Source organism: Tinamus guttatus, unplaced genomic scaffold (assembly GCF_059628265.1).
Source record: "Tinamus guttatus ecotype Peru unplaced genomic scaffold, ASM5962826v1 Tinamus_guttatus_pri_ptg000242l, whole genome shotgun sequence".
NCBI lineage: Eukaryota > Metazoa > Chordata > Aves > Tinamiformes > Tinamidae > Tinamus > Tinamus guttatus.
This window is the reverse complement of record NW_028288776.1, coordinates 6,689,994-6,716,286: the sequence shown is the minus strand read 5'-3', so window position 1 is coordinate 6,716,286 and position 26,293 is coordinate 6,689,994. Positions and strand designations below refer to the sequence as shown.

At 46.0% G+C, this 26,293-nt stretch overlaps 1 protein-coding gene across 1 annotated transcript in view; it reads left to right on the top strand.

The window, feature by feature from the left end:
- EIF2B3 (eukaryotic translation initiation factor 2B subunit gamma) overlaps window positions 1–25,679 on the top strand; it is a 95,227-nt gene extending 69,548 nt beyond the window's left edge. The window contains exons 9-12 of the mRNA XM_088526139.1: window positions 1,161–1,238; window positions 2,064–2,212; window positions 14,769–14,872; window positions 25,464–25,679. Of these exons, the coding sequence (XP_088382265.1) occupies window positions 1,161–1,238; window positions 2,064–2,212; window positions 14,769–14,872; window positions 25,464–25,516 (384 nt within the window). The 3' untranslated portion in view covers window positions 25,517–25,679. The remainder of the gene's footprint in view (window positions 1–1,160; window positions 1,239–2,063; window positions 2,213–14,768; window positions 14,873–25,463) is intronic.
- Window positions 25,680–26,293: the final 614 nt, after the last annotated feature.

The window sequence follows — 26,293 nt, the reverse complement described above, 5'->3', positions numbered from 1 at the left end:
ACATTCCTCACAATTTTGTAAAAGTAAGCGCCTGGATGGAGGAAAGAGACATAACGCGTGCCCCTTCCCGCTCCCCTGATTCCATCACCGTGCTGAGAGGCAGGCTGCCTTCCCAGATGACCCACTCATGGTCTTTTAGGACTCACGGATTAATTTGCCACCTCGTGTCTGTTCCGTGTTTCTTTGGCCGCCCCCTCCGTCGTGCAGCGATGCGTCAGAGCCTGCCTCGGCGCTGCGAGTCCGTGCGGCGCGGCGCTGTGCGCTACGGCGAGGCTCCCGCCGCCCCGAAACCGCCGTCTGCGCTGTCGTCACCTCTGCTGCCGTGTGTGACCTTGGCCCTGCCGGGCGCCTGGAGATGCAGAGTGCCTCAGGCTGTTCTTTTGCCCAGAAAAGGAGGAATGATAGAGTGATATCGCTTCGTTCTACTATGCTGGCTCCCCTTTCTTTTCAGGAGCCAGTTTCAGAATTGCTCTCCATGGATTTGTTCTTGGCTACCTCATGGACCTTGTCTCTCTCTATTACCATCTCTGCTTTGTCTGCTTATCTAACACCTGCCTTCTCTCTGTCAAGAGCCTTTTCTTCTGCAGCTTTCTACCATCTGGAATAGCCACTCGATCAGCTTCAGTTTCTTTCTGCTTAAACATCTGAAATACATTTCTGTTGCCTATACCTCAGCTTGCTGCCTTATAGAGTGGGCTGAATGTAGTCACCTTTTAATGCCACCTTTTAATGCCTGTTTACTCTGTTTTATATTCGGTACTGCTTGGCTGTCATGCACGTGTTACTGAAAGGTACAAAACATGTGGAATTGCGGTGGAAAAGGCAGATGCTGTGTAGTGGTGTATGGGGTCTTGCTCTGCTCTGCTGGATCCAACCTGCTTGCTGGTGCCGATCCAATCCTGCTTCACAGGTGGGAGGCTGAGTCGAGCGGAGACATGCAGTGCACTGCACTGGGAGTACACTGCCTCCTTTATAAAATGGGAAGATGATAAACTGCACATCTGGATGTAGATTCAAAATGCAGGAACTTATATTTTCCTGCGAATTGTTTATCGTAGATGCGCAAGTGCTATGAAAACCAAAGCCTGCCTTGTGCAATTTATATAACATGCTGATATATCAATGTCATATTAACAAACAACATGGATTTCTTCTTCTAGGTTCCAAAGCTATTGCTTAATCTTGGTTTAGAAGAACCACTGATTCATGTATCTGCACAAGTCACTGACAGAGGCATGGTAAGTCTTCCTTCTACCTCCCTCTGCTCCTTTAAAGTTGTCTGCTTGCCCTTCGCTTCAAGAAGTGCTTGCTAGAATTCAGTCCCACTGTTGGAAATGAAGCCGAGTTCTGAAGTACAGATGACCGTGTGAATGATAAGGCCCAGAGTCTCCTGTTGGACTCACTGTGTGTTCCTGCCTTGCATTTAAAAATGTTCAGTAAAAGTGCTGCCTTATCCCTGAGTCATACACTGCAGTCATTCGTGATAGCTGATCCGTTAATCCATTTGATTTGTTTCCCAAATGGCACCAAAGTTCAAGGGATCAATATTTTAGCTCTAATTTTTAACTAGAGCATTTTGGTTAAACCCCAGCTTCAAGCCTTCCTTTTACAGGCCTCACCGTGCAAGCCTAGTGAAACCAATGAGCCCCAGTAGAGCTATTCTTACAACACTTGCCTCTGTGCCTAAGGGCTACAAAGCTGGGACAGCTAATGGACTTTTGCTGGCCTAATGGACCTTGGGAAAACTAGCCAGCCATCTGTGCAGGGGATGGGGCCCATATTAATTTTTTTTCCCTACCAATGATAGAGGGATTCCTTGTTAATGAGTACTGGACACATATGCAGCCACACGGAGCATATGGAAGGAGAACACTTATCAAAGAGCTCCAGAAGCTAGCAGTGAATTTGGGCTGATTTAACTTGCAGTTGTGGTTCTGTGCCCCTGTTTTCATTCTGTTCTCCTCTAGGTTGGATCAGACAGCATCATTGGGTCATCCACACAAGTCGGGGAGAAGACATCCATTAAACACATTAAACACTGTTTTCATTCTGTTCTCCTCTAGGTTGGATCAGACAGCATCATTGGGTCATCCACACAAGTCGGGGAGAAGACATCCATTAAACACTCCATCATTGGCAACATGTGCACCATAAAAGACAAGGTTAAGATAACAAACTGCATCATCATGAATTCTGTCACAATTGAGGAAGGGTATGTCACCTCTTTGTGTCTCAGCCCCCTAAATTTCTTGTTTTCCAGTTGAATGGAGTCAGGAATAGTAAGAGATTCTCAGGTAGGTCAGTTGATCCTAGATGTGTTTCTACGGACTGACTCAGAAATAACTCTCTATAAACAGATCTCAAAGGCTCAAGTGAAATAATTTAATTAGAAGACTGTAGGCTTGGAACATATATTCTTCTTTTAAGAAGGGATCATGTCATCTTCAGAATGCCTAAGTAGTTTAAGTGGATGAACTTCTGCGTCATCCTCCCAAGCTTTATTTTAGTGACTAGATCTGTGAGCATACTTAAATCATTTGGGATAAGAAATATACTTTAAAATGGTACACTTACCAACTAAAAATGCTTTTAGTGCGTTTGAACATTACAGCCCCGCCTAAAATGTAATTTTATTAGGTCCTTTTTTGTCATCTTGTAGCTTTACTTTACTATTGCAAGTGCTGAGTAATAGAGTAAGTGAATAAACTTTTAAAAGAGAAAATCTGCCAGCTAGTAGAGGTTTCCCATGCATTAAAGACACTATATAAATAGGTAGCGCTGATCATTCATTTTCTAAATGTGGGAAAGGTGGCCTATCCATAATTGTTGATGTCTGCATGCCCCTATCTTTCCATGCAAACTGGCTTCCTGTGGATGTCAGTGGAAAGGAAACTGCTGATTGAGTCTGTGCAGGCCTATATAAATTCACTGCTCCTTCATGGCTTGAGGTTTGCCTAGAGCCTCAGGAAAAAGGCCAAACTCTTTAAAATGCCAAGTTGGTTTTCAAAGTTACATATCTGAAAAAAAAAAAAAAACCCAAAGGATGTGGGGCATATGGAGGGATACTACTGTTACATAACTAAATTACAGGTAAGTAGGGTACCTTACTGCCAAGTGTTTGTCTTTAATATAAATCCACAGTAATTTCAAGCACATCATAAATCAGAATTCCTTTGAGTATGGAAAATAGCTAGTTTTCAGTTCAATTGCAAATGGATCCAGTATGGCTGTTTCACAAGCAGTGCTGTCCTAAGAAGTACCAGCACCTCTCTGGTTTGAACATGAGACCCTCTGTCATTTTGATTAATGAATTGATGCCACAGTCATAATGGTATGGTAGCTTTACCATTAAATCACAAAGGAGGCTAAGTGTGTAAACAGCGGTATTTTTATGAAGAGTTCCAAATGAGTAGTGTTTATCTCCACTGGTATGCAGTAATATTCTCCACTAAATCCTAAACAGAGCTCAAGGTTGTTGTCTTAAGCACTCCACAAAGTTCTGTGAGTATTATATGGTATGATACTATTTTTATGAGAGAAAAATCAACATTTTGGGCAATATATTTTTTTTAATTTCTGAAAATGGATTTCATCCCTGGTGCCTCTCAGAATAAAAGCACTGTAAAACCCTTGAATGAAAAATCTGGTGGTCCTAGGGGGTTCACACCCTCAGCTGCTCCATAGACATCACACATTGATGTACTAGAATCTAATTTGCCATGTTTCCTTTCAGCCAGAATTCAGATTGTACACTTCAGAGCTTTATTTCAAAGCATACTGTAATTCATATTGCAGAGATCTGCACAGATACTGTGCTAATAAAGTATTTCTTATTGCATCATGGAATCTTTAAGATTAGAGGGGTGAGAAGTCACAGATACACAGGTAGTGAGATTTGGAAATAGTTTTAGCTACTACATTTTCTTGAAAGAAGGCTTATAACGTACTGAAAAGTTTCTTTGTGTTTTGGCCTTTGCTTCTTTTATGGCAGTTATTAAAGCTGATTTTTTAAAATAAAATACTGATGATTCTGAAACATTTTGATAGATCATTTGCAACAGGTAGATAAATTTGATGAGATTTTGTTTAATCTGTCCACAATGGACAGCTCCCCTTTCCAGACGTCTCCTCTCCCAGGCATCTCTAAATAACTCAGGCATTATCTAATCAATGACTTCATAAAACGTCCTGCACAGTAGTTGGGAAGTCAGTAAATATTGGCTGATATAAGTCAAAATGGGCGTAAGAGAAATCTATTAAGAGATATAATTCATTTTCTGTTGCATAGCAAATGTCCCAAAGTTCAGTTGTTTTTAGCATCATCTAAGGTATTCTATTTTAGAAAAATCTGGAAATGCACCAAGAAATGGATAAAAACTGCATCATTTAAAGAATATATGTTATAATGCAGATGTGAGCTGCCCGACGAAACTATTGGTCTACTGGTGTGCTATGCCCTAGTCACATGCGAGTGGTAACTGAAGGCCAGTCCCAGCAGAGTTCATTGCAGTGATACCACCTTGAAGTTGTAGGCTGGGAAGGCTGCTGTAGAGTACATGTTATGGAAAAGACAAGGCCATTTAGACAACCCAAGGAAGGCATAAAGATCAGATACACCATTTTTGAATGCTGGGAGATGGGAACAAACCAATACAAAAATTGCTGAGCATTCTGAGTTTATTTAGCAAGATGTGTGATTATAAGTGGCACTGCCTTGGTAATTCCTTTTACTGCTTACATCATGTCTAGCTTCTCTAGACTGAATAACACTTTTTTTTTTTTGGTCTGGAAAAGTAGTCAGCAGCTTCAAATCACTATATTAATACAGTAGAAAAAGATAAAAAAGTTTTACACTTGGACTTTTTTTCTTGTGATGTTGTGAATCCAGGAACCTGTTGGACCTCTATATATAGTTTCTGGGGCTTTGGGATTCACAGATTGCATCTCCAAATCAGAAAGAGGTTTTGAATAGCCTCATAATGTTTGGTATCAACTTTTGAAAAGCATAAGCAGGTTCTTTCTGGGCAGCGGGGATACCATGAGGTGCCTAGCACAAAACTCGGTTCCTGTTGTTAGACTGTGGTTAGTTCATTATTGGAGCAACTGAGGCTTTGACCTAGGCGATATCCTTTGAAACAGTCCCTTCCAAGCTAAATAGATGTGGGAAGCAGGCTTCATTTGAACAGTGTCCTTGCCTTCTGTATGGAAATTATGATCCAATCTCAGCAATGATTGATGTGTTGAATAGTCTGGAGGACCAGTAGCAGGGTTTTTTGTTTTCCCAGCCCTGGTATGCAATGTTTCTATAACATTATATATGTCTTCAGTGAAGTGATTTGAGTAGATATGGATCTCCCTTAGAGCAGATTACAGGGGATTAAAGAAGTTAGTAACACAGCCAAAATAGTTGGTAGTTGTCCTTTCTTAATGTGTTTCCCACTGTGCAGCTAATTCTTCCATCAATGAGACAATAAAATAGTGAAGATTACATATGTGCTGAATGATGGACATACTTGACCAAGCTGGGAGGGGTGTAATTTATAGAACAGTGCAAGTGCTGAGAGATGCTGCCTGCCCAGGTGACAGGCTGCAGCAGGGAAAAGGTTCTTATTTCCCTGGATGGCTCCCCAGAGCTCAGTGACAAATGACTGCACTGAGTTACACAGTTGGAGAAAATCTATTAATCGAGCTGAAAATGTAAGTCCCTTGAAAACTTTGTGTATCTGAATATGCCCTCAGCAGCTGTGTGCGTCTTCAGTGTGTTCAGCATCTCGGGGCTGAGCCTTCTGTTTGCTCTGTTTGCACTAGAGGAGGGACTGCACTACTGCATTCCTGCATTCATGTATCTTTGGTCCTCTCATTATAGTTCACTTGCAAAGGAACAATCTGTAATGTTGCCAGGCTAACTGAGGGTGGTTATGGAGGACTGTTTGCAAGCGATGTTACATTAAATCCACTTTGATCTCTTGATATAGCAGAAATAAAAGTTGTTGGACTTTGCACACAATCTTGCAGTTGTTAGGTTATGGTTACATTATGGTTATTATGCTGGTATCAGTTGTGCGGCTATGTATGGACGTGATGTGTCACAGGAAGGTGCTAGGAAAGTCCTCAAGCTGTATGATACGATGTGAATAGTGGTGGGAGAGGCAGCAGATCCTTCCCAAGAGGAGCTCGCAGCTCCTCTCTTGCCAGGGAGTCTGACGCAATGGGCAGTCGCGGTTCAGGAACTGCAGGGCTGGGGTTGCAGATGTGGCTCGCGGCATTGTGTGTGTGTGCAGGGGCATGAACTACTGAACAATAACCTTGTCTCCTTATTGTGTTTGTAAAGATACAAGCATGTAGCTGGAACTACATAAACATATCCTACCCACAGAAAACTGGTGAAACTCCCCGTACGACACTGTGCCAGGAGATTACTTTTTGGAAGGGGAAGGGAGTAAAAGGAAAAGCAGGTATGCTTTGGATCACGCTGCACATGATGGCAGCAAACAGCAAAGCATTGCGGCATCAGGAAACTGAGTGCAAGGGAGATGTTGCTGAGAGCTGTGGGTTATGAAAACTGCAGGGAGGTGGTTTGAATATTGAGGAAATTTACACTAAACCCATTGGGAAATGTCGAAAACCTTTGCTAGTTCAAACACCTTGTCAGAAAGAGTGGACCGGATTCAAAAAAATATTTGAAGGACAAGATTAGCTCAGTTCCTAAAAGAGAAACTGGTACTGTTAATGTTGGCCACAGCTAGCATATTCCTTGCTCAGTCACATCAAGATGATAAAGTGTGTGTTGGATTTTGGTAGCAGTTCCCACTACCTGTGTTGAAATAGATAGCGCAGTTGCTGTAGTGCTACCCATCAAATGGACTGAAGAGAGACCACGTGTGACCAGTTAAATGCTACGTCGGTTTACCACATGTCTCCAATTTATTGCTACTTTCTATGAGAAAATGTATAAAGGAAAAAAACAACAAGCAAGCTGAGTTGGATTGACTACTAACTGCAGATTGATTGTGAAGTTTATTGGTTGTTTCCTCAATAGTGCCAAATCAGCACCTGATGTAGAAACAGTGAGTGGTTTGAAGAAAGTTCTAATTAAAACCAGAGTGGAATTGAGCATTTATAGGGGTTCAGCACATAAGTGGTCTTTCTCCCCTTGGTTATAACAGTACAAAGGAATGATCCTATTGCCAAGGCAACATTTGTTGAAATTGTAAAATATATTTTATAGCACATTCCCTCATGAGAAGGAATGAGAAGATGAAGTTGTTTCCAGCTCCATGGCTTGCAAAGATGGAAATAAAGTTCTGTTTATGTGGGGATTCCCAAACATTTTTTTTTGAACCATTTTTTGGAGAGGGCTATTGTCCTCTGGACGGTTTTTCTCACAATAATAATCACACCCCAACCCTGGGTAGCCCCAGAAAAAAAAGCAAATTTAGAGTAGATATTGCAGAGAGCAAAGGAAAAAAAATATCAACATGATTCAGGAAAAAAAAAAAAACACACACATACACACACTGGCTCAGTTTAAATATACAGATAAAGTGTGTATGTGGGTAAATATATCAAGTGTGTGGATAAGCATGAGGTATGGATAAAGTTAGGTATGGTGCTTATCTGTAGGAAGGGCTGTTGTTTCTTCTGGTTGTGTAGTAAATATGGACTGTCCATTCTGTCACACCTCTTGGTTTAATGCTGCAAACTCCCTCGGTCAGTAACTGTATTTTCATTTTACTGCTTATTTCAATGCACATGCTATGTAAGCTATGTAAGATGCTGAATAGAGACAATCTCTGGCCCACAGAGCTTGCTTTCAGAAAGATAAATTGGAGAGAGGACAAACTGGGAAAACAGTAGGCAGAAGGCAGTTGAGCTACTTATAAGGCTAGTTTTCAGTTAGTTTCAGCTGACTGTGCTATATCTAATGTATTTAGGATATTTCTTATACAGAACCTGTTATAGCACAAATGTCTGAACTATTACTACCAACAACTACTCAAAAGCATTTTCTTCTGGCTAGTTTCTTTGTATATCAATCTGTGTTAAATAAACCACCTGCCTTTTAATCTCGAATACAGATGTTTCCCTGATAGTGCAGGGAGCTCTTCCCAATTTTCCATCCATCTTGTACATCAGATGTTGAACTTCAAGCTTGCCTCAGCTCAGAAAAGCGGCATTTTAAAACAGTCCCTTTCACTCTGCTGATTTGTTTCTTTATGTGGCCAGAGTTGTGTCCGATTTCAGAGCTATAAATAAGCTTCTCTCTCCTGCTAGCCACGTGGATCTAGCAGAAAGGGGGTATGGAGTTTTTCTGAGGCACCTGACAGCTATTGATTTCTGATGGGAGTCTGTGTGTAAATGCCTGTGGTGTTCTTGAAAAGCTTCCCCAAACTGGGTATGGAAAAAGAAGAAATGTTCCTGTAATTTCCTTAGGGAACCATGGGACTAAACAAGTTCAGCTCAGCTCTTAAGAATCCAGGCTCAATTTGTAAGGGTGACATATAGAAAGTCTTCTTTTACCTGTAAACCTACCCTCTCTAATGCAGGAGTTGATTTAATGAATAATAACTGGAGGGATACAGTTCCCAACCCAGAATTGCCCTTGAAAACCCCCAGAGAAATTGTCTTTCTAGAGTATAGGTTAACTATCTCCCTCTCAGCCTGACTGTGCCAACTGTTGAGCAAGTAAAGCAAACACAGTGCTGGGAGCGAACATGCTTTGTTACCTTAAAATAGAAATAGGTAGCTTTCCCTGGGCATCAGCTGAGTGTGTTTAAATTCGTGTAGGACATGGCCCTCCCTCTCTGTAGAAGAGTGAATCCAGAGAAAGGTTGGTTTTCCCATGCGTGAGGTTTCCTGCTGCAAAACACGTTTCAGAGACTTTTGCTGAACTGTGCAAAATCGGGCTTTTGGCTGCATAAAAGGCTACCAATTTGTTTGTTCCAAGATCAGCCAAATTTAACGAAGTTTTAGAGGTGAGGCACAACCTCCCAGGCCACCTCCCCTGGCAGCCGGAGTTTCACTTAATAAAACAACCCAAGGTAGGTTGGAGGCAATTCTTTAAGGTCAGTTGCACTTTCACTGGAAAATACGAGTGCTGGCAAGTATATGCAATATGTAATGCAAAATGTTTAGGGTGTGGGGAAGTGTAAAGGAGCCATACCACAGTGATGAGCTTGGCTAGGAAAGAGATATTAAACGAGTTCCTTAGTGAAAACACCCTCAGAGATGGGTTAAGAATTTAGGGGGTTGGTAGAATGTTTTTGTTATCCCCAAGGGGAAAAACAGGAGATCAAAGCCCAAATTCACATAAGAATGCTTGCTTTGAAATGTATCTATAAATTATAGCACGTACGTTGGCATCTATTGTAGTCTTTGGTATTTACTTGAGTGCATGATGTGAGATTCACAGTACCCTGAGTTCTGCATCTTAGTGTGTAAAAATAAATGCTGATGAAGGCAGCATTTCAGGTTCTCAAGTTTCCTAATAGCGTTTTTTGCCTCTTCCCTATTTTCCCATGGTCTTTGTGCCTCATCCCGTGTGACTGCGTGTCCGTCCCAGCCGCTGACTCTCTGGCCCGACGGTATTCCCGCAGGGATTGCTGGAGGGTTTTAGAGCTGCCTACCTGCCTCTTTGCCACCTCTCATCGTGCCTGTTTTGGCTCTTTTCTTCTCGGTCAGGGCAGGACGGGATGGGGATGTTGCTCCCAAGGGAATCCTCAGCTCCTGTCCCTCAGTCAGCAAAGCAGCTGCTGAGGCTTGTTAACCCTCTGCTTTTAGCTCTTGAATGAGTCCCTGCTTTGTAGCTCACACGAAGGGGCAGGAGACTGGACTCCCTGGCATGGCAGAACGTTCCCAGCCGGCTGCTCTCAGCTTCAGGCTCTTTCCTCCCCTCCAGCTTATATTTTTCAGCATTACATTTTGGACACCCTGTTGCCTTTGCTGCCCAGTGGAGACGATGTCGATCCTTGGGCACAATGGGATTAAACTAGGCGGGCGGGATAACTTCCCTGGGCATTTCAGGCGCTTTGCCGCGCGGCAGACCTGCGACATTCATACCTCCCCAAGCTTGCGCGAGCGGGGCAAGAGCTGCCCGTGAGGGCTTGACCTCGGTTACTTAAGCCCCTCTCTCCCAGGCGCGTTCATCACTTTAATCACAGAGCCCTAAATAACCAGCGGGCAGCCTGTAATTAGGGGGCTGCGGCCCGCAGCTCGCTCCCGGTGCGCCCAGCACTCCCTCGCTGGATTTCCCGTTCCCCCCAGGATGTTTGATCTCAGATTTACACTTTAGAGGGTTAAGAAGAGGTACGGCACCTCGTGCCCTGGCAGCCGTCCTGCTTTCGGGGGTAACCGCCTTTCTCTCGCAAAGCATCTCAGCACCACGGCGATTGACACCCTTGATTTAGGAGTTTGATTTATAGGCTGATACTCGGCCCGAAAGCCAGCAGTTCCAGGGCTGCATAAATCAGCCTGTCTCGGGGACTAATACTTCCTTATTTATAATTTCGACAGGAGATGGAATTCTTTCTCAATTCTTTACATTTCTCTCAGATGTGATCGACCACCCTGTCCTCTGGTTTGAAGCTATGCGACTTTGCCACAAGCGGAGGGAGGCGGGAGGCGCGCGGGGGCCTGGAGCGGCCGCGCTGTAAAAGCCTCATAGTGTGCGCTCTTGGACTTTGCTTTCTGCCGGCTTCCTCCGAGCCCACACAAGAGATGGACTTGAGGTTTTTTTGGCTCTCTTCCCCTCCCCCTCTTTGCGCCATACATACGCTGACCTTTTAGAAAAATAAATAAAAGATAAAGCGGGACCTGGAATGTTGCAGAATGTGTGTACATTTTGCTCTCTGTTGTTTTCTGCTGGGATTAGTTGTTTACAATGGGGGGGAGAGGGAGGGCAGAGGAAGGGGGGTCTGTGGCCTTAGCTGAAATTAGTGGCATTTCGGAGTGATCTTGTTAGGTGGTCCGCAGTTTAAAGACCTAAATCCTTGTAATCCCCCCATGCCTCCTTGGCCACTATTCCTTTTGCTCTTGTTCTCTCACTTTGGGGTTTTTCTTAAAAAAAAAAAAAAAAAAAAAAAAAAAAAAAAAAAAAAAACAGACGCTCTGTCTCTCAGATACAGGCATATAATATACACACACACAGGCACTTTCTCCTATGCTTTCATTCACACTTTGTAGCTGTGTACCAAATTAATGTCTTAGCTAGCCCAAATCTACATCTGTTCCCGCTGCAGGACCGGGCTTGTAAAACGCTCTCTTTAGAATGCAGACACACACTGAATATTTGTATTTATTTTCTAAAAAACACCGAGCTGCCAGAGTTTCAGTTGGTGATTACACTTAAAACAAATTCAAATTGAAATTTCAGCCATAAATCAAACGCCCCAAATTAGTTCCTCTTGTGGGTTTGAACATGCTCTTTGGATTTTAAGGTCAGAAGATATCCGTTTTCACAGTGCTGAAAAGTTTAAAAATATACTACATTTTTAGGAAGAAAAATAAATATGGTTTGCATTATAAAGCTGTACATCAACTATGTGCATATGCGCACACACAACAGTGTCGCTGAAGTGAATGCTGTCAGATCACCTTTGAGGACTAATAGCACCTATTTGTTAAGCAAGGCAGGAAATACAGCAGCTATTTGTCCAAGGCGAACACAGCAGATTGTCGTGAGATGGGATACTTACCCTGCAAGAGAAGAAAAGTTTACTTTTTACTCTTCAGTTTTTTTAAAAAAAAAAGTAAAAATTAAATAAACACACAAAATACTTCTCTTGGCAGGCTTTATGGCATAGTTTAAAAAAAAAGGCATTTACAAATGGTTTCAAAATGGCTGTATTACATCTGTCAGCGGGTGAAGGGAACACCCACAAATTGTGTTTTTATCTCTTGAAGTTTTGTTCCACTTGAGCAATAAAAGCCGGATTCACTGCTGTTTTGTGTGATTGGAGTAATCCTAGTGTTGAGTATGGTTTTAAAACTTCTGCATTTGGTTGGTTTTATAAGTTTTAAGAAACTCCTGGGGTGGCGGAGTGCTTTGTTTTTATTTTTCACTAACATTGGACAAGGGTAGATTTGCAAGCACCTGGCACAGACAAGTTCATCTCGGTTCCCTGGCCTGTCCTTCCCAACAAATGGTTTGGCAGGAAACTTCCTTATCTTTGATGTTAATGTCATCAGCAGTTTCTTTTTTACAATGCTGCTCTTTCCCTGGGAGTTGAAAAACTATCCCCGAGAAGGCTCTGAGCAGACATCCAGTGTTCTCCGGTCTGAACTCCCGAACGACAACATAAATCCCTTTTCCATTTGAGTTGCAGCCTCACTGAGAGCTGTAGTGTACCCAAGGCTCTCCTTGACACGAGAGCTGGTGGGAACCTAAAAATCAGGCCCTCCCAAAGCAGGGGAAGCTCTCGTCTGAATGGTGTGAAGTGATGGAAGAGGAGGGTGTTTTGGAGCATGTGCTTTGGATGGGAGCCATTTCAGTGGAAAACGAGGACCCTCTCCCATCACCTTCGCTAGCCCTCTGGGAAGGCCAGCCGGAGCTGCAGCACCGGCGGGCAGTTCTCCCTCCTCTGATTCATTTCCTAGCCCTCTTCTAAAGGCCGGGTGTTCTCTCTAAGCAAATGCTGTTGCACAAGACGATGGCCTGTGCCGCGCTGTTGGAGAGGAAGTGGCTTGTGACAGTGCGAGAGCAAAGGCAGGCGGGGGTCTGCTGTGTATCTTCGCCGCTTTTTATCTTATTAACGTGTTAGTAGAAACCTTGCCAGGGCAACCTGAGCTGGTGGCTTGTAGCGTAATTGCTCGTTCTGCCTCCTTATAGGTCAGAGGAGGGGAGTTTGAGGGCGTTGAAAGAAGGATTCTTCAGAGGGGACAGGCTGCTCGAGGGGGCTCGTGGCTGCGGAGCCGGGTGGCCGAGATCCGTTTTTACTGCTTGTGCTCCCGCAGAGCTCGCTATGCGCACGAGGCAGATGGCTTCTGCTCTGGCTTACAGAAGCAACGGAATTTAATGCTTAATACAAGAATTTGTGTAACCAATAGCGAGGATGTGTTAGCAGGAGAAGAGTGGCAATTAATTTTAGGATTGGCAGCCTGGAGTGAGCACTGATCCTGCTTTTTTTTCTCCAGGGAATGCAGCTGGCTCGCTCTGCCCTGGTTATGAAACTGGGCTGAGGGCTCTGCCCTGGCGCCCGAGCCCCGCTGCGCCGGCGGCTCGAGCTCCCGATGGCTCTGCCGCCCGTGAGCCGTCGTGGCGGCGCGGTGCGCGCGGGGAAGGCGTTACGCAGCCATAAACTCGTGGCAGAGGTAGGGACAGCTGGAGGCGTCACAGTGGTTCATTCAACTGCAGAAATAGAAAATCACTGAAGCCCAAAGCTTTAGAAAGAGATCAACTGTTTGACTGAGCAAGAATATTCACAATTCTATATATTTACATCTATATAATTATATATATTTTACATATATATATTTATATATATGTATTATATATATATATTTTACATGTATATAATTATATGTATATTAACAGTAGCACAAATGTGGAAGAGTTACTCAATGGTATGAGTCAGAGTGGAGCTAATATGAGGGGCAGATTATCTGTGTCTGTCTGGGGCTGTATATCTTGCTTTTAGTTTCTCACAATCTGTTATTGTGGGTGTATGTTACGCTTGATAAATACAAATTTTTAAGCACTTTTTAGCTGGATGCCTTAGAATTCTCTGCCCTTCAACAGATTCCAGCTCGTGTAGAAAATCAGGAAACAAGTCATCTGCAGAAGAGCTATGTGTTTTTTTCTCCATAACTTTGAAAGAAACTACATTTAATACCATTTAGCAGTACTCACGGCGTTGATTGAGCAGCATTTGAGTACACATCATGGATATTTGCTAAGATTCAGAATTTCCATTTTACTGCTTGGACAGGCGCAGACCAATGCAGTAACTCTTTCAGTGTCCTCAGCAGGGGAGCTGTGGAGCCAGCACTTGGGCTTTTGAACTTCTTTCCTATCTCAAAGATCAGATCAGCAGATCCGAAAGCTTGTTACTGCAGATTCACAAACATTTTGCAAGAAAGTAGGTTACTTTAGCAAAGCTGGTCCTGTTCGACTGTGCCCAGCACAGCATTTCAAACCTCGTGTTGTCTAAGGCTACATGGATGTGAAAATCTCCTAAGAGAATAGACGAGTTCCAGGTTCCATCGTTGTGGGTTTTACTGGTTTGATACCACAGAGCAGTCGTGTTTGGGTGCTTGAATGCAACATGAGCAAGGTCCATCAGCTGAGATACTGATCTGTATGAAAATTCTCACCAAAATTCTCAGGGAAGGAATGAGTTCCTTTTCTTCCCTTTAACTGGCAACTGGGGCATAGAAATGATCTCTGCAGTTCTCTAGGACGTCTGTGGAAAAAACCTGAGACTTGATCTGGATTCCAAGTCCCTGTCAGTGTCCCATCTACAGAGTCCTCTGGCAGTATTTATTCTATTGAAGAAGTATACAAGAAGATACAGGAGGTACAGCTAGAACCTTTTTTTTGCAAACTCACTCTGACAAATCACACAAGTTTTTTAATTACATTTAAATTTAAATTAAAGATGTGACGATCAGAACAAGAAAAGTGGAGATTTTGAGAAAATAGCATACCTGAATTTACTATCAGGATCATGTGGTAGGCTTACTAAATATTCTGGTAGGCACCTTTGTTTTGTGCCTGTCATTTTAAATCATTTTAAATCATTTTCTTGCTTCACTTTGTGTTTGTGTTGTAGGTGCAGTCTTCAGGGCAGTGTTATTTGCCATAATGCTGTGATAGAGAAGGGCGCAGAAATCAAGGACTGTTTGATTGGTAGCGATCAGCGGCTTGAAACCAAAGGTAAGCAGAAAAACTGTTATTTGCAATGCCTTTTTTAAATTTTAGTATTTCTTTATTATGAAATTAGAATTTTAGTCCAATTTCTTCATTAAGGGCCAGTAAACAGTAACCATGCTGCAACGTGGTGTCCAGTAATGCTAGGATTTGCTTTTTTATGGAAAGTACAGCTTCTTGTCATAAATAGTTCAGGATTTTCTCCTCTAAAGAAGATTGATTATAAAGAACAAGATTGGATGCTGAAACAGTCTTTCCCCAGAGACCACACTCAGATCAGCCTTGAAGTTGTCCTCAGCAGAAGGAGGTATTTTTTATTAGCTAATATTTTTTGTTAGTGTCAGGGGTGATGCATTCAAATTACTGGTTGCATAGACTTCTCCTCTTCGTAGATGCTACCAGCTAAGGGTGCCGGACACTTCCATCCACCTTGCTCCAAGCAAAAACTCAAGGTGGAAAAGAGCTGCTGTGCTCAGTACTAAGAACAGGGGCAGCTACATTTAGAGCTGCTTTTCTTAAACAAAATGCTGCTTCCGTGTTACTGCTCCATGGCTCTTCTTTGGGCAAAGTCAGGCCCTGCAGTCAAACTGTGAGTAGCCGTGGCTCAGTAACCGCCTGAGTGGAACTGTTGATTTCCTGCCCTACTAGATAATGGGCAGGAAATGGCTGTCTCAATGACTGCATCCCAAGCAGAGGGCTTTTTAATGAATATTTATGGTTGGGGTTTGGCAGATCCCTGCTCTAGGGTGTGGGCTGAGGACAAAAGTGAGTTCCTTTGCAGGCTCCATGTGAAGTTATTTAGTCAGATGGGGATTTGTTTGCTTGCTTTGTCTTTATAGCATCTGGGTGGATTCCCAGTTGTAACTGTCTTAGCACAGAGCAAGGTTTTCGCTTATGAAGTAGAGCGTGACCTGCCGTTAGCTATCTAAAGTTCTCTTTTAATTTGAAACCAGAGGTAAAAAGATTGATGAAAACGAAGTATAGATACTGCATTGTGAGTCTCAGATACTCTAGGAAACATCTCCTGTGTGTTCTGTGCACTGTGGTTTTGATCAAGTATATCCCAGTTTGTGCTTACTCGTGGCTTTGCCCATCACATCAGTCTGAACCAATGGCCTTAGCATCACATTTGGTTGTTAATCTGCAGTGTGAAGTGTGAGGAAACAAGATGAATAGGATGTGGATTTAGTTAGTATTTTAGAAAATAAATCTCTGCTTGATTCCTTTGGTAGATCATACCAAACAGAAATACCAGCTTTTCACCTTTCTCACATCTACTTCAGTTATTTCTGCCAGAATGCAGATCATAGTCTAGTTGACTCCGGTGTGAAAGCTGTTCTGTCTCTTTGATCATCCTTGTCATCCTTGTCTGAACTTTTTTCAGTGTCCCTAGATATGTATGGAGGGAGAGAAGCAGAGATGAAACCTGTGGTTCATTTTCCTGTTCTTGTAGAGACTGGTGCTCACGTCAGCAAAGCTGAAACCCAGTGCTCAGAGTGTCTGTGGGCTCTCTAGCTGACCTTTTTGGGAAAGTAAACGTTTAGGAAAAGTAACATTTGACTGATGTTAGCAAAAACACATTCAGGTAGATTATGAATAAGCAATTATTCTGAGTGAGAAAAAAAATAATAAAGACTCAGTTCATTTCCCTGCCTCAGTTTCCTAACCATTCTGGATTTTTGGGGGGCTAGGATTTGGTTCTCCTCGGTGGTCTGGGATTTCTCAGTGCAGTTCATGGCTTATTTCCTGAGCTGTGGAGTCTTTCTAGCCCCACATGTCTCTTCTGACCTTGGCTGGTCCCACAGTAAACTGGGCCTCCTCTTTCTCACTGTGAAAACATGCCCATGACTTCCCTTCCCTTACCCAAGACTTCCTGTATCTTGTGCCAAGCTTTTGGTGTGGCCCTTTAAGTCTGTTTCCATATTTCCCCTTTCATCAAGACTTTGGCTCTGTTGTTCTGTTTGGTAACTTTTCCTTCCTCAAACTCCAACCTCCACAGCCAGGTTAGAAAAAAACCCTAATTCTCTTGGGTTTGAGCCACCCTTTGTTGCAAACTGGTCCCACTTCAGCAGATGCAAGCGGTAGTGGCTGGCTGTTGATTCTGGTCTGGGAGCTACATGCTAGAAGTTCGCTCAGCAAAGCTACACACACCTTCCCAGAAACATTAAAAAAATACAGCAGTTCCTTATTCCAAAGCATCAGCCAGGAGTTGTCAAAGGTACAGGGATCTCTGCATCATCCTTCACAGCCCCAGGCAAATCCCACAGTTGACTTTACTGCAGAACTGGCTGTTTGCTGCCCGCTCTGCTGAACGAGCCCAGGCCACCCTGCCCAGGCAGTTCAAGGGACAAGAGCTCTTTGAGCCAGTTGTGCACTGACCTCCTTTCAGAAAAAGAGCTCCAGTTCCATGCGAGGAGCATGGCAGGAGAACAGCTACCACAAATGATAGGCAAGCGTAACTCAAACCAGCTCTGATCCTTTTCCTTCTTCAGAAGAGGTAGGGGCATAGTTCGGGTGGTCCAAATGGTACAGCTGGGAGTAATGGGATTGATTTAAACACAATTTAGGTTGGATATCTGGAACATTTTCCTAACGATGTGGTCTGTGGGATAATCTCCCTGGGGACATGGCAGGAGACCTCATCACTTAATAAGGGGTTTGGCAAAGCTCTGGACACCTAACTACAGGAACACTAGCTTTTGGGGTAGATCAGATACAGCCTGTTACTTCCAAACTGAAAAGAAAGTTAGGGACCCAGGGAGGCCAGGTAACTGTCAGCAGTGACTTCCAGGCCTGTGTTGACTTCAGCCCCTTCACATTGCTGGCCAAAGGGAGTGCTTTTAAAGTGCCTTTGTCACCATCAAGGTATGGAGTTTTTTTAAACTTCTGGGTTTGCAAACGATGTCTCCAGTGAGCCCTACGATTCTCTCTCTTCTGGCTTTATTACCATGCTTGGGAAGCATCCACTTTCCTTCCTCTTTGATACTTCAGTTTAAGGAATTTGCTAGCAGAGAAATAACAGACAGGCTTTATGAAAGCTCCCTCACTCTAGCAGGTAGCGGTCTGAAACATGCTGGTACCTAAGAAAAAGGAGGTAATTGTTAAGACAGACATTAAAGGCAGTTGTTAAAGGAAATGGCAGGCAGCAGTTCTGAAAGAATTTAATTGCACAAAGCATTCAATCATTGTTTCTAAGACAGTTATTAGGATTGTGCTGCAGCCTTTTTGATGAACTTGTTTTTTAAGAGGAGCTCAAAACCAGCATGCACTCACTGGAGCAGGACTGGAGAGAGGAAGGAGTGTTGCTGATGGAGTCAAGGAGTCAGATGAGCCCTGGAGTCAGTGGATACAGTTCCCAAAGGAGGCTCTAGGCCGGGTTCAGCAGGGAGTTCAGTTATGCATCTGGTAGAGGGTAGTCAGGAGGAGGCATATGCAGTAAACTGGCATAACCTGTCCTCAGAGGAACACCAAGAAAGAGACATTGTGGAGACAAGAAAATCCACACAGAATTGCCCACCTTATCCCTCTCCTTCATCTTTGTTGTCTTTGGGTCAGGAATATCATATGTGTTGGATAATAAAAGGCCAATGAAGTCTGGGGACTATCTGAATCATTGCACACCCAAAAACTTCATTACAGCAGTGTTGCTGCTGCAAAGTGTGTGTGCAGAAACAGAGAGATAACATCAGCATCCAGGGTGCTGGTGTAATCTTTGCTTGGTGTCCTGGTACACACTTAATAGTAGCATTAACTCCATGACCAAGGTGTAGACTCAGACTTAACTGTGCTTGGTCCTGCACAGTTTTTGTGCAACCATATATTTTTATTTTCCTTGGTGTTGCTGCCACAGTCTGCCCAGAATGTTAATATTTGCTGAATGCAGAATTGTTCTATATTCCTCATTTTCCTATGATTTTTTTTCCTATGATTTTGTGGCCAGCAAGTTTCACAGGTGTCCGTGGGCCTCAGGAGCCCTGAGATTCAGTCCTGGTGCTGAGGCGAGAAGGGAACTGCAGACTTTACTGCTTCTGCTGCCCAGCATGAGCCCGTCAGTCCCAACTGCATCAGCTATTTCCTGTGTGATCCTGACTGCTGCTAGAAACCTCTCTGTTCTGGCTCTTTGTTCCAGGACCAGCCTCATGCCATTCTCAGTCTTCTCTCTGTCTTCTCCTCCAGTCTTTGTCCCATGGAGATTACTTGGTTGTTCCCAGGCACCCACCTGACTCCAGCTCCGGTCTCTGCTCATAGCTGCTCTTTCCAGTGCCCGTGCCTAGCAGTCCCATGCTCCATTTCCTGTCCGGCACTCGCCTCCTGACTGCTCCGTGTCGGACAGCATCCCTGTCCACAGCGCCTCGGTGCCCCGGCAGCATCGTTCTGGCCACAGGAGAGAGTCAGTTCCGTGGCCACCGCTGCACTGCTCCGCAGCCCAGGGATTCTCCCCCGGTGGCAGGGGAATCCTGTTTTCCTCCTGCGCTTCCATGGCCAAGAGTGCTCACTGCACACAGAGAGTCTCTGGAGCCTTTAGCGGCCCTCCTGGGAGCATGTGCAAACAGAGAGTTTTTTTCCAGTGGCTTATCACGTAGCCAAAAGTGTGGTTTCACACAAGAACAGAAAAAGGCACAAATCCAGTAAGGAATGGCTCCTGTTTCCGATCATTTTCCAAGTCCCGTTCCAAGCCTGGAGTCCTAGGACTTCTCAATGAAACAGTGTAAGATTGTTTTATATTAATGAGGGCCAAACAGCACATTTTTCTCTAATGGCATCCTCTGAAGGCAGGTACAGTTTAGGAAACCTCCACATGTGAATGGTTGACTGCTTGCGAGAGCGCCTCACCCTAGCTGAGCCGCAGCGGGATGAGAAGGAACTAACAGACCTTCTGATGCTCTCCCTGCTCGTGGGAGATGCGAGTCCCTCCTGGTGAAGTCCTCGGGAGCTGAAAGCACTTAGCACAGGGCACGTTGGGATCAGAAAGCGCCCTGCTGTGCAGATGGGAGTTATGAAAGCTCCCGAGGAACAGACACAGACTAAACAGAGCACACGTGTATTTTGTGTGCGGGAGCGCGCGATGAGCTGGAGGAGGTGTAGGAATGGTGGAAAGTCGTAGTGAAACTGAGCGCGCCATGAGATTTGTTTCCTAGAGTAGTTTAACTGCTGCGTGCCCCTGACAGAGGCGAGAGTCGGCAGTTAAAATAAGCATCTCTTTAGAAGTTGTCATTTTATTTTTACATTAGTGACACATTTCTAAGTGATCCTAATAAGCCTGTTCTCCAAATTGGAAAAAAAAAAAAAAAAAAAGGTCTCCTCTGAGGTCTCCTCTGACATTAGTCATGGCTTAAAATTTCCCTGCAATATCCATTCAGTCCATTTGTCCTCACCTCCACTGCCAGGGACTGGTAGGTTGCCCACAGCATCAGTCCCTTGGCCAGGAAAGCTCAGGCTTTCTGGACAAACGGGCTAAGTGAAGTGCCACACTCACAGCATGCGAGGAAAACCTCCCCATAAGGCAGCAGTTCTTCACCTCGTGGAGGTATTTTCACATGCTCCACGCAGGGAAAACAACCCCTAGTGCTCTGCTAGAGCTCAACCACATGAAAGAGCAAGGCAGAAATACTCTGACAAGTGCCAGAGAAAGGAGAGCGACCTCCATTTGTATCCTCCTCCTGCATCTCACTTTCCTTCGACCAACCTTTCTCTTAGCACCCCTCATGATCACTCTCTCATACATCTCTCTTCCCAATTCCTTCACTCCCTGCAATCCATCTGGTCCCAGCTGTGCTGAAATGGGCTCTCCTGGGGCACTGAATTCCACTTGACGCTCCCAAGACCTGCCTGCACCTCCAGAAGGGCTGGGTGGCAGAGGGGTCTAATACGCATGGAACTATCAGAAAAGCCTCTGCAGCCCCGCGCGCGGTGCCCGCTCCGCGTCCGCGTGCCGCAGCAGCGAGGTTCACCCCAACGCTCGTGCTTCGGGCTGGGAGCTGGGCCGGGCCCCCCGCTGCAGGCAGGGGTGCTTTGCCTCAAATCCTTGCAGCCCCACTCCTGGACTGGGGCATCCCGCCTCGTGGAGCAGCCGGGACAGGCACTGGGGCTCCCCAGGACCCACGGATGCGCCTGCCTGGCGCACGGTGGGGACCACGAGGCGCCTGGGGGAAACCTGTGGGACCTGTCTGGCTCTCAGGGCCATGTTTTGGTCCCCCCCCTCCATCTCCTGCTATCACGTAAGTAAAGTGCAGCTAGGGAAAGAGCAGGCTTTGGCTGGAAAGCCCCGCTGCTCTGTAAACACAAACAAATCAGCCCCCATCACCTGCTTCCCTTCTTTATCTCCACAAGTAATTTAAAACACCCTCCAGCCTCCCAAAGTCAAGCTTCAGCTGCTTCCCATCCCCTTAAGCCCCTTCAGTTCCTCTCCCCCCTCACAACCTGGCTGCCTTTCCAGGGCCAACCATCGCTGCAGAGACAAGTTACTCTTCTCTCCCGCTCTCTGATCCTTTCTGTCCTGGGTGAATGTGGTAGGAGCCACCCACGGCGTGTTTTCGTGCATGCGTTTCTGCAGCCACCCCTGCCCCCTCCTTCCCAGTTTTTTAAGTTAAACTATCTCTTGCTTTAAAGAGAGCAAATACACAGCAGTGGCTTTCATCACTGCTGTATAATAGAGCAGTAATTCTGTGCCAGGGACTGTTTTCTATTTTATTTTAAAGGGTTTATAAAACAGTGTATGTAATTGAGTGAGTAAACTGAACGTTTTCTGGAGCCCCCGAGGGCTGGAACTTCGTGGTGGTCCTGGGCCTAGGCCCTAACCTTCTTTTTTCTTTTTTTTTTCTTTTTTTTTTCCCCTTTCCCCTCCTTCCCCTCCTCCTTTACAACCCAGCGTTGCCACCAGCAGCAGCAGCAGCAATCTGTCTGGGGCTAATTGAGCAAACAACAAGGAGATGCTTTCACATGGCTTTTAAAGGAATGCTCCGGCATCCCCTTTCTGTAAGCAGCTTCCCAGGAACCTGCCAGGACGGCTGCGCCGGGCCGCTGAGGGAAGCGCCGGCTCTGCGGCCCCCCGATCGGCTCCCGGGGTTTGTGCTGGGATGTGGAGTCATTTCCGCCCCTCTGTTTATTTGCATTACAATTTGTTTTTAGCCAAGCACCAAAAGCTGCTGCTCCCCGGCTCGCGAGCTCTCCTCCTCATGTTTTTAAGGGGCTAGTGTACAGTATGTGTAAACAAATGTCTTCCAAAGCAGGAACGCATATATAACGTGTGACAGGTTTTTGATTTACGCTCAGTAAAATCCCCGTGGACGCTCGATTCAAGCACCCAGGCTGACTTCAGGCTGGGCTGCGTCAGCAAGTTGTAGCAGAGTGCTAATCAAAAGGTTGAATGTGTTGATCAGCTTGGGTCTGCTTAGCTCCAGATGCTCCCAATCTGAGAAGATCTCGTTGAACATGATTTAAGGGTGCGGAGTCCAACTCTAAGGCTTTCTGCAAGTCCTTTCTCTAATCCCTCTTCTCTCTCTGTGGGCTGAATGCATCTGTAACCCTGCCAGTGTCAGATAAAAGGCAGCCTGGTAAGAAATCCCTAATGGGGAAGGAGAAGGGAGCTGAACAGCTAAGCATGTGAGGTGCTTTTCCTGCCCTCCCCACCCACCCGGAGTTCCAGGCACAGTTCCTGCAGGAGCTGAGCTTGCTGGTACCAGCCAGAGCCACCGGCAACTGGCAGCCGCGGCCGTAATAAATCGCTCTCCGCAGCTCGGCTCGCTTTGGCGCACGCAGAGGCGTCGCAGTTCCCTTCCCTCAGCACGGAGGGCTCCGGGAAGCAAAGAGGGAAGCAGGGTGAATCCTTATCTGCCTATCGCATCCCTCCGGGGTGCGGAATCAGGCTTTGTTTCGAGCAAAACCATTCCCTTCATTGCCTCAAAACTTTCTCGCAGATTTAAGGCAGGCACATTCATGTGTTTTCTTTGAGCCTCTGCAAGGAGAAGTGAGTTTGGAGACTTGCTGCCGGTCTCTGAGGCAGTAGTGACAGGCTGGGCGGGCAGTGTGTGCCCAGCTCAGAGGATCTGGGCGACATGGATCAAGGAGGCGACACAACAGGCAGAGGAAAAGGAGATCAGGGAATGTGTGTCATGATTTCCCATGCAACTTTGGCAGGCTGTTTAGCTCTCTGAACTTGCTGCTGCCTCTCTTTCCCTCTCTGTGAAATGAGAATGCTCTTATTCACCCACTCTTGAGAAGTATTTTGAGACATCAGATGTAAAATACCAGATATCAGAAGAGCCTGTGAGCGTGTCAATGCAAAATATAAATAGTTGGTGCCACCTCTGCAGCAAAGAATGTGACAGGGCCCATCCCAGCTACACAAGTTTAGGACAGCGCAGGATGCTGTATGAAGTGAAGCAGAAAGTTTCTTATTAAAAATATTGCTACAGATAACCTATATATAGAACCACAGATTGACATGGTGCTTCATAAGTGTAGATGAAGGCAAGTCTAATCTGCAGAGGCATAACGTAATTACTGTCACTGGATGCTAGCCAGGGTCTTATTCACATCACAGAAATCAACGTGATAGGTAGTCTGCTTGGAGGAGGTTCAGGAATGGAGTCACAGGAGTTGCTACAGGGCCTGTTTGAGATATATTGGGAAAGTTGTTGGGGGTGAGGAATGTTATAGCAAGAAGTGCTGCAGGTTGGGTTTGAGGTGCCTTGGCAGAGCTGTGTGGGGTCCAGGAGGGGAGGAGAAGATGCTGGAGGCTGGACTTGGGGCTGTTGGCAGAGCTGTGCTGGAGAGGCCGTGTGTGCTACCTACATCGCGCTTGCACCTGGCACTCGTACAGTCGGTCCTCATGTTCCCGAGCACCACATCCACCCCTGCTCGTCCTGCCCAAACTGCTCCAGATGGGGCTTCGTGCTCCAGCGTCGCCATCCAAGTTCTGAGACGTCAGCAGAAGGCTCCATAAGGTTTAATTATCAGTTGTCACTGAACACCCTGAGTGAAGGATTGAATTACCCAATCTGAGGCTGAAAGTGAGAAGTAACTCCTTGTTTTCTGTTCTCTGGAGGGCTCTCTGAAAGGCAGTCGTCTTGCTAACCCAATCCTGTCCCCTAGGCTGCAGAGTCAAAAGCATCCATATGATTGTGTGATTGGGTTTGTAGTTGAAAGTTGTCTTTTCACAGTGCGAATACTCCTTGATGTTTCTAGAGTTGTTTTTAATCAAACTTTGTTGTTTTCTGGAGTGATGGTTTGCCTGGTGCAAAGATAACGTCTCAACCAGGAGAAGCACCGTGTTGGCTCGGCCACCTTGGGAATTGCCAGGAATTTCTTTACATAGCTGAAGGTAGCATGTTTGTTGTTTTCCAGCCGTCTTGCAAAATCTGCTCCCCTGAGGGCAGGAGTTTTTCGGTGGTAAATAAAACACAACTAGTTATTTACATCATCCTTGGCTATCCACCCCCACTGCTGTGCAAGGCGTTGGAGACAACACAGCCTCCATTAGTGAGTCTGAGCACCTCACGGGCCTTGATGGATTATCCCACGCACCCTGGATGCGAGAGCTGGTTATTATTATTGACATACAAAAGGGAAAAATGGGGAGCCTCATTCAAACCACCTGAACTCCACCTGAATAAGTGTCCAAGAGGGTGATTTAGATTCCCTGCCTAACCCTGCCGGTACCCTGAGGACACCCACTTTGAGCAGAGAGGCTTTGTGTCGCGTCTGAGGCCACATGCTTGCTTTTTTAGGCACTGGTCTTTTGGTTTTGTGTTTTTATTATTTTGGCCTTAGATCCCTTATTTGCAGTCTTTCCCTGACAAGCTGCTTGTGCATTTTAAAAGGGAGGCTCTTTCAGTACAGCGTATTAACAGCGCTGGGGCAGGGACTGGCACATTAATACGTCCAGTGAGGCTGTGCAGAGCTCCTGGGAATAGGCAGAGGAGTGACCTTGTGAAAACGGCCCCTCCAAGCGAGCTGAGCTGCTCCAGGGGAGTCTGAGCCGGGCTGTTCTCCGCATCCCTGCGCCCCTCAGCCCTGCAGCGCTGATAACTGCGCTCAGCGGCCTCGCTTCATGTGGCCAATTTTACAGAGAGTTCAACTAGATTTTTTTTTTTTTTTTGTATCCAGGCTTTAAAAAACAAGCCCCTTTTTCCCCCAAACATGCGTTGGGGTTGCTGAGGGTCTCGGTGACTGCATGAGCAGCCCCTCACCTCCACGGCTCCGCTCCCTTCGGGGGCACACGGCAGTCGCAGGGACAGGCTGGGTGGCTGATAACTGATTTGATGTCAGGTTGCCACACGGGATGTCGTTGCGGACGTGCATCTGTCAGCAGCAGCAGCTGTGACTTCCGTCGGGACTTTGTTGCTCAGCAGTGACACGGACATGTGAAGACTCTCATTAGACAAACCCTGCGATGTTTAGTCAGTTGTTTAGGCTTTTGCCGTGTGTGGGGGATACTGTCTGAGAGTGCAAAGAAAGGCAGCGAAGCTGTGCTCGAGCTCCCTAAAACCTGCTTTTCTCATTTGTTTTAAAGATGCGGATTTGAAAAATGCGAGGTCTGAAACACGGCTACAAAACTCAATTCCTCTCCTTTTCCTCCCTCCCTCTCTCTTTTCAGCCAAACATGTTAATGAAGTCATTGTGGGCACTGAACAGCTGATGGAGATATAACCCGAGTAGCTTTTAAAGACGATTTTATGGAAGCCAGCAGCAGAACCAGATGTTCAGCATCGTAAGATCATCCGCGCAGATCAGTACTGGCACAGATTACCCTGTCATTGCTCCTTTCCTGTTCAGCTTTATATTTATGTCTTAATAAAGAAGTATTTACAGAGCGGTGTGTCCCGGCCCTCCCCCCCTCATTGACATGCACGCGGGCTGGTGCCGGCCGATCGGCTCCCCGCGCCGGGCGGACGCACTGTACTTTTCCAGCAGGACGCGGCGCGGGGACCACACAGATCGCGCCCGTCGGAAGAGCCACCGGGCCCGTCTCCCCGCGAGAGCAGCCGCGTCCCCGCCGGCCCCAGGGAGGCGGCTCGGGATGCCGCTCCGCAGCCCGCGGAGCCCAGCGGGAGCGCGCGGGGCATCGTCCCAGCCCTGCGGCTCCGCCAGGGCCTCCTCCTCCTGCTCCCGCAGCGCAGAAGTGTTTAATTTGTGCCTCTGCTACGCTGCAATGTGCCTAAGGAGGCGGGCGCCCACTTCCAATGGGGCCAAACTGGGGCCGTTACTTGGAAATCCTGCCCCTCGCATCCTTGCTGGGGGCAGGAGGGACGAGGCAGCCTGGAAGGAGAGCGGTGCCTAAACAGGGGATGCTCTCTGCTTATTCTGGTGGTGCTCCCGCTTGTCGGTCGCTGTTCCTAATCCCAGACAGGAGGTCCCTTCCCACATCTGAACGGTCTGCGGGTGACCGTACGTATGCGAGATGCGTAGGGAGCGCTAATGCGAAAC